The 7370-nt window shown below is 48.2% G+C and overlaps 4 protein-coding genes across 4 annotated transcripts in view; 2 read left to right on the top strand and 2 right to left on the bottom strand.

Moving 5' to 3' along the window:
* Nucleotides 1-1865, bottom strand: part of MCYG_07449 (ABC transporter) — a gene marked incomplete at both ends in the record, with an annotated part of 5226 nt that extends 3361 nt beyond the window's left edge. Inside the window, 3 exons of the mRNA XM_002843620.1 lie at nucleotides 6-634; nucleotides 700-1234; nucleotides 1285-1865. Of these exons, the coding sequence (XP_002843666.1) occupies nucleotides 6-634; nucleotides 700-1234; nucleotides 1285-1865 (1745 nt within the window). The remainder of the gene's footprint in view (nucleotides 1-5; nucleotides 635-699; nucleotides 1235-1284) is intronic.
* Nucleotides 1866-2227: 362 nt separating this feature from the next.
* Nucleotides 2228-3135, top strand: MCYG_07448 (uncharacterized protein; the record flags this gene model as incomplete). The annotated part of the gene is made up of 4 exons (XM_002843619.1): nucleotides 2228-2467; nucleotides 2634-2798; nucleotides 2848-2942; nucleotides 2970-3135. 4 exons carry the CDS (start codon nucleotides 2228-2230, stop codon nucleotides 3133-3135), a joined length of 666 nt encoding a protein of 221 aa, XP_002843665.1.
* A 624-nt stretch (nucleotides 3136-3759) lies between these two features.
* Nucleotides 3760-5553, top strand: MCYG_07447 (uncharacterized protein; the record flags this gene model as incomplete). Its single annotated transcript, XM_002843618.1, has 3 exons — nucleotides 3760-3943; nucleotides 3996-4843; nucleotides 4906-5553. 3 exons carry the CDS (start codon nucleotides 3760-3762, stop codon nucleotides 5551-5553), a joined length of 1680 nt encoding a protein of 559 aa, XP_002843664.1.
* Nucleotides 5554-5749: 196 nt separating this feature from the next.
* On the bottom strand, nucleotides 5750-7221 carry MCYG_07446 (conserved hypothetical protein; the record flags this gene model as incomplete). Its single annotated transcript, XM_002843617.1, has 3 exons — nucleotides 5750-5765; nucleotides 5846-6420; nucleotides 6484-7221. The coding sequence occupies 3 exons, from the start codon at nucleotides 7219-7221 to the stop codon at nucleotides 5750-5752; spliced, it is 1329 nt and encodes a 442-aa protein (XP_002843663.1).
* Nucleotides 7222-7370: the final 149 nt, after the last annotated feature.

Raw genomic sequence — 7370 nt, 5'->3', positions numbered from 1 at the left:
CCCACTGTTTTTCCACGATTGGACGTTGATGCCAGAGAGTCAGAATCTCCAGGGAACTGGCGAATGCGTTCATAAGAATGGCGAAGAAGAGCAAGGATCCGCGAGAGAAGAAACTGTCGGTGGTTGCTTGCTGGTTATAGAAAACACTGGCAATGATCAAGGACATGATAATATTTCCGATGATAGAGGTCAAGGTCATGGACATATCCCCCTTTAGCCTCTGGAATCCTCGCCACATGCAGAGCTTGATCTCCATGGGGTAGGAGAGAGTGTATGGAGAGTGTTTGCTGGCTGTCTTGGACTTTTCAGCGGATCGAGAGGCCTGGAATATCTGTAGCTGCTCGCCATGTAGGGGATAGGCCTTGTTGTATTCGTCAATCTCCTGCAAAAGAGTCCGTCTATCCTCACTTTCCTTCCACCGCTGTGCAAATTCAGCGGGTGTCTGGGGCACACGAGACTCAAAGCCAGGTCGGATTCTTCTCTCTGACGGGCTGGTTACCGATGTCAGAAAATCAGCAGTAGTCTGTCGGCTGGGGCATTCGAAGCCCATCTCAATGAAATACTCTTTGGCTCGAACAGCGTTTCCAAAATAGATCTGGTGTCCCTCGTACAACACAACGGCCTTGTCGAAGATCTAGAGAGTTGGAGGTTAGTCAGTGAACTTCGTCGTCGGTACGAACGATGAAAAAAGGAACCCACATCATAGATTGCTTGACCGGCCTGATAGATGGCAACAACGGCAGTCGTTCCAGAATACTTGGTAGAGAGACGAAGAGATTTCACAAACTCTAGGGCGTTGGCACTGTCAAGTCCACGGGTACTGTTATCCCAGCACTGCAAGGGACTTCCACTAAGTGTCGTCTCTGCAATGCTGATACGCTTCCTCTCACCTCCAGAGACGCCACGAATATACTCGTTTCCAACCTGAGTGTTGATGGTATGCGACAAACTGAGCATGGACATGACCATGCTGCGCATATGGATTGCGTATTGCTCGCGAGAGACGCCGGGCAATCTGTTAGCTGGGGCTCTGGCGCGCGCTGCGAAGTAAAGGGTGTCTCCGACTGTCATCTGGGGGAAATGCGTTTCGGTTTCAGCCTGGTAGATGACTTCTCCTCGGAAGTTCTTGTGCATCTGCTTCCACGAGATACCTTGATACTGGATATCATTGCCTTCGTCCAGATAGAGACCATGAGTCTCACCTGATAGAGTACGGAGAAGTGTCGAACATCCACTGCTCCAATGTTAACACGGCAATAAATAAAAAAAGGAGGATATACACACCTTCCAGGACGGCCTAAGACGATAAGCATTTCACCACTCTTGACCAAACCTTCAAAATCCTTTAAGATATCGATACGGACCTTCTTCCGGAGCCCGAGTAGGCTCATGATACCACTCCATGCCTTGAGTGGTAGATTACCGACATCACTCTGATAATCTGCTGCGGTCCCATAGCCATAAACATTCATATTCCGGAATGAAACACCGGCCGTACGCTTGGGATACCGCTCTGGATCCCTCGAAGTGATCTGGAGAATAGTCTTGAGCCACTTGGCTACATTGAAGCCTTTGTCGTCCGGATTAAGCTGGGGGTCTGCTTCTGGGTCTAAGAAAGGATTGATGACCTGCTGGTGTTCCTTCTCGACATCTGGACCGCCTTGCCGAGAGACCCTGGAGAGTTGACGGGCTAGATCTTGCAGCTCTGCAGCCTGCGAGTGTGTGATATCATCCGTATCATAAGTAGCCTTCCCCACTGTCGTCGAACTAGATCCGCTGCATTTTATATCGTCCTCATAATTCAGTTTTTCGTCGGGCCTGGGATCCCCGAGGAAGTTATTATTATTCTCCTCTGCCGGAGCCATGCTGCTGATCTCTCGGGTCAGTAGCAACTCCTATGCGGGAGAAAACGAATGATCTATGCGGGGGAGGTAAGAAGCATGGACAATTATGTAAGTATGTTGATTTCTTCGTCCTTTTTTCAAATGAATGTCCAAACACTTCAGTCAAAGGGAATATATAGGAGAGAAGGATAAGAAGGTCAAGGATTAAAAAGTTGATAAGAGTTTATATTAGACAGCCTGGTTGAAGAAGCACCGGATGAGATGATCACCGCTCCAGGAAAAGAACGACAAAGCTCCAAACTCACGACAACCGAAAGAAGAAATGAGATGAAGAAAAGAAGAATAAAAAGAAGAAGAAAAGAAGCAGAAGAAAGTCCATCCCCATGTGGTTCCTCAGTGTTGGAACTGATGTCAGCCCGCGTTCCGTCTGGGAGGACTGTCCCCTTGAACCCTGGATATCTTATCTTCCGGGGCCAATCAGACGCCGCCCAGACGCTGTTGGAAGGACGGAATTCGGATCGCAGACATATCCGACAGCTGAGCAGCAGGTTACTTCGCCAGTGGAGGCCAAGAGAAAGTTTTTAGCTGTGGCGACCTTCCTGCAACAAACTACGGAGTACTCTGTATGAAGATACAGACCCGAGTATCAGAATTTATACAGAGGTGAGATAATATGATATATCTGCATAAGGCATCGGCCCGTGTGGCGTGCATATCTTTGTCTCCTCGTGCACCAAGAAGCACATGGCTGTCCTACACGATATGTTAACACGCAAATATAGTACGTAGCGTAGGGAAGTCTCACCACCACCTACACACCTCCTCCATCGTACTATGAAAGGGGGGAGTACGGGGTTTCCCGACGGAGAACGCAAGGAACATCCTCCTTTTCTCTGCCTTGACGTTGGAATGATGCAGGAGGACGGAAAGCGGGTTTTGCTTACCCGCCGTATCGTATGTATCGTATACAGAGAAAATTACAGTGCTAATACCTGTGACTAAGCATAAATCCCGGCTTGGCGTTCACGGAAGCTTGTCGGTCCGGGAGACCCGTGTCTCCGCCGGCAGTTGGTATCCCCAGCTACGGAAGTATGCTATGTAGGTACGATCTACAAGTTGTTCAAGGGGCTACATGATTAAGATTGAGTGCAAACGATTATCAAGATGGCCATACTCCAGTTCCTGCTCCAAGGCTACTTCTTTTACGACTCTTGTCCGCTGGAGAACTGAAATCTATCCGAAGACGCTAAAGATGTCTATATCTACCAGAGCAATTTTGAGTATGGGGTGACTCCGTACACAAGTAATGTAATACCAAGAATACAGAAGAAACTATAAAAAATTAAAGTGAAAATACTCCTAATCTGCCTCGTGCAATTATACATATCAGCGGGTACTAATTATAGGGCGGTTATTTTGACCAACCAGTGTAAAGCGGCTTTGTTGGACAGGGCTTGGCGGCGCTAAACATTGCTATTATGTATCTGAAAAGCCTCGTCTTCGACGCCCGTTGGTATTTTCTTCATCCACAAAATCAAAATGTGGATACTCGTGGCTCTTCCTTTTAAGAACAATTATTCTTTCTATCCCTATTGTGTATATATGTTGGAGCAAACTGAGTTACATATCTTTTTATACTGTTATTACTATTATTAATAGCAACGACAGTTGTTCACGTGATCTATCACTTACCTAATCTCACTAGACCGCCAAGTCCCTGGGGCTTGTTAGGGTCAGGTGACTCTCTCGAGACCTTATGTATGATTATCCAGGAAGTTAACCTTGGCACTGCTTGAGTCGCGCGCAAACCGGATGTTCCATCAAGAAAAATCGCGTCCTGGGCTTCTTTTCAGTTTAGTAGGCACCTTTTGATCAAACGTTTGAGGGTTCTCATCAGTTAAGGAGGGCCTAAAAGATGGCTACCCAGCGTTACCCTAGAGGCAATTTTCGACGATTCAAAAGAAGCGCCACAGTTTCGACATCCGTGGCGTCTGCATATCCCTATCCCCACATCCCGGAGGCTGCACAAGACAGGGCTGCGGATACGTTAACTGGCCCGTTTGCTTCCGAACCGTTTTCTGTCCAACGAGTCGTGCAGAGTAAGTCAACCCAACCCCGATTGTGGGCCCAAGGTGCTGATCAGCCCACAAGGAACAAGCTCTTCTGAATGGGGAGATGAGGCGACAGCGACGGCACGCTCCACTCTTGAGCCAATCGTGAACGCTGGGAATGAAGAGCTCTTTCGCACGTTCCATCCCGCGTTAGCGTCTGTGGCTTGTGTAATGGCTGTCCGTCTCCGGAGAAGCGAGCCGTATATCTGGGTTGTTGTTCTTCAACCCGATACGGATACCGACGCCATTGGCACCCATGCTGGGGATAGGGAGATCCACTTCCGTCCTGCGTTTCTCTCTGCGTGGCGCGAGGGCGTCTTACTTGTTGGGCCGCCTGGGCCACAGAGATTGCCAGTCAATGTGAGGCGTATGCTCACTGCTAAAGATCTGAACGACGCGCGACTCTACTGGCCAAAGTCTATCGGCATTAGAATTCTCATCTCAGGACTCGCCCTTATGATATATGCAAACAAGAGCGATTTGCATCGGGACAGAGAACGTTGCCCGTTGACCTTTGGGGAATTGGAGGTTGGATATATTTTAGAAGATTACATCCCAACAGCAGATACACCGGGGCGAATCGTGGATATAGGCCATACTGTTGCTCTAGCAGAAGCTGCCCCACCATCCGCAGCCCTTGGGCTACGTTTGCGTCTTCGAAACGGTGTCGAAGCAATTACTGTTGTTACGCATGCGTTTATACCTGAGTGTCGAGGGAGCGTTATGGAATATTTCTCTTATTGGGTGAACAATGCTAAGAAGACGCTTTCAAGATTTCTCCCGTTTGCAGCAGCAAAGAACTTACCACTAGATGCTGAAGTTCGTGAGGCTATCACCTACCGCTCCCCGTTGGGGAAAACAGTTTGGCTTGCAAATACGAATACCAAGGTAAAATCCATCAGCCAACACACTGCGTTAAATATTTATGGTGCATGTTCTAACATTTTCAGATTGGGAGAATTGCATATACGTATGATGAGCCGCATCCGTCCCGACCGTACCCATCGGGGTACAAACATGATCTTTCCCTAGTTGTTGGCCAGCTAGTTGATCTTAAGCCGCCCTGGGGTATCCAAGAAATGAAATGGGCTGAGTATCAAGATGCTCTTGATAATGCAGGTTCTGCATTTATTTGCATGTTTCAGTCCCCCGATGATGACGGGGCCGCCCGACGTGGCTGTATCTCTACCGAGCAAGCTCCCCGTGCAGTTTTAGAAGGAACAGAATACCTCTGGGACAGAGAAAACATGACTTCGAGTGCTGCGCTAATTTGGCGCACTATCCCTACATCTATCGATCTAAGAAGCTGGTCTGGTTGTGCCCTGTGCCTGGGAAGCCCCTCCGATAGGACCGTCCAAGTTGTTGTCTTCCAAAACTTTCAGTGTGTAATTCGGAAAGATGGAACAGAGTCTGATCCGAACGGGCCGACAACTTTTGATTATTTCAAGGGCGGGTTCCTCTTACCAGAGGATATAAGACAAGCAGAGATCATACTAAGCCCACAGGAACTTCCCGCCAGGAGAGCCTTTCAATCTGAGCCCACATCGGATCCTCCTACTCGTGGGCATGGATGGAAGGAGTTCAGCTCCCCATGCTAGTTCAGAGGTTGGGTCGCATATTTAGGCGTCAGGCTACTGCATTCGTGGGTTTTGTTACTTGTCTTTTCTTACTTTCTCTGGGATGCATGATGCAAAGGATCGCTTAATTAAACAGCCTTCGAAATTTTTCCCTAGCCGATATCCAGCTACGGTGGGATAAACGTCTTCACCATATATATATTTCTTAATTGCCAATTCAGTATATCGTAGAACTATAGCAGGATGGTCGTTCGCTAGCTCGAATGGGTTGGTGGCTTTCTGAGCCCCTAGCTTCTCTAGGCCCTCCAAAGACCAAGCCCCGGAGTCGTTAAAGATGAGCGGAGCGTAACCTAAGAAATCTTCAATTCGATTCGATATAGGTGTGGCGGTGAGGAGTAGGTAAAATTTTGGTTCCAGCCATAACACCACGGAGGCCGTTTGTGTCTCCCTATTTTTCACTAGGTGTGCCTCATCGAGCACCACAGTGCCGAATAAGTCACAAAGATTTTCGGGCCATCTTTTATCTGAAGTCTTGGAGAGTTTCTGTATTTCTACGAGTTTTAGACCCAACTCCTTTCTCCGCCAGCGTCCAAGCGAAGTGGGGCCATGGCGTGAAGAAAATGATTGATATGAGGTTACGACGATGCATCGGCGCCGTTGTTTTGTTCCATCAAATATAGGATGCTTCTTATCCAATATTTTAGAGATTCTCTGCGCTTTGTCTGCAACAGAGCTTCGTTTATCTCCGTAGTAATAGTAGATGTTGATGTTTGCGCAGACCTTGTACAGCTCCTCTATCCATTGCGCAATCAGGTTCGGAGGGACTATGATGAGAATTGGCCGTGGCTTCGGCGCATCCTTACCAAGTGTTTCATCACGTCGTATTTGCTGTCGGGAACACCAAGGTCAGCCTCTCTCCTAGTTTGTTCAAGCTTTCAAGGAGAAACTCACAGCCAAAAAGAACCCAATGGCCTCCCAGGTTTTGCCTAAGCCGACTCCATCCGCAAGAATAGCCCCCCGTAAGTATGCCTTAGTTTCAAACTCTAGCAGAGCTTGGATTGCAAGTGGCTGCCACACTTTAAGCAGAACACTGCGTCTCATACCAACGACCCGGGGTTTCGAAGAACTAATGCCTAATGCATTGCATGATTCTATATAATCTTCTCGTTGAAACAAGGTGTTATCTAGCCATTTCTGCTGTTCTGTAAAGGTTCTGAGCTCCTCCTGATTGGGTTCGATTAAAAATGATACCCGGTCATGGCCATCTTCGAGATCCACAGCTTCGAGCTCCTTACTCCACATGAAGGCGTCCAAATTGTCGTTATGGTGTGAGGTATCATCGCACAGACAGCTGTCAAAAGTTTCACAAGCGATATTGGCTTCAGCCAAAGCTTTCTCGACGAAACGAGCCTGCCACCATGGATCGGACATATCCATTGTTTCCGACTTGCAGACGAGTGGTTTTGGAAGATGAGTCTTTATTAGCCAGTCAGGTTCAACCTGGAGATTTTCTGCTTTGCGTTTACGACTTGGCTCGGCTTCAGGGGCCTTGCTGACATTAGATCCCGTTCCTTTCTGACGGCTTGGAGCAAGACAATAGTTCTCCCTCTGGAGAACATACCATAGCAGCACGTCGACAGTTTGAACGGGGAGATTATGCTGGAAAAATAGGCCCTCGACGGACCGCATATTAGCAGCCCGGACAGTAAGTAGAAACCATGCATGCCAATCTAGCCTCGTCCACTTAGAGGTGTCGTGGTGCTGGGAGGAGTATTTCATCTGTCCGGTGCTCTCACCCCTTAGAATTGCCGCACGCACGTCATGTAAAGAGGACCCTC

This window comes from Microsporum canis, genomic scaffold (assembly GCF_000151145.1).
Source record: "Microsporum canis CBS 113480 supercont1.7 genomic scaffold, whole genome shotgun sequence".
Taxonomy (NCBI): domain Eukaryota; kingdom Fungi; phylum Ascomycota; class Eurotiomycetes; order Onygenales; family Arthrodermataceae; genus Microsporum; species Microsporum canis.
The sequence above is the reverse complement of the archived record's forward strand: the minus strand, read 5'-3'. Positions and strand labels throughout refer to the sequence as shown.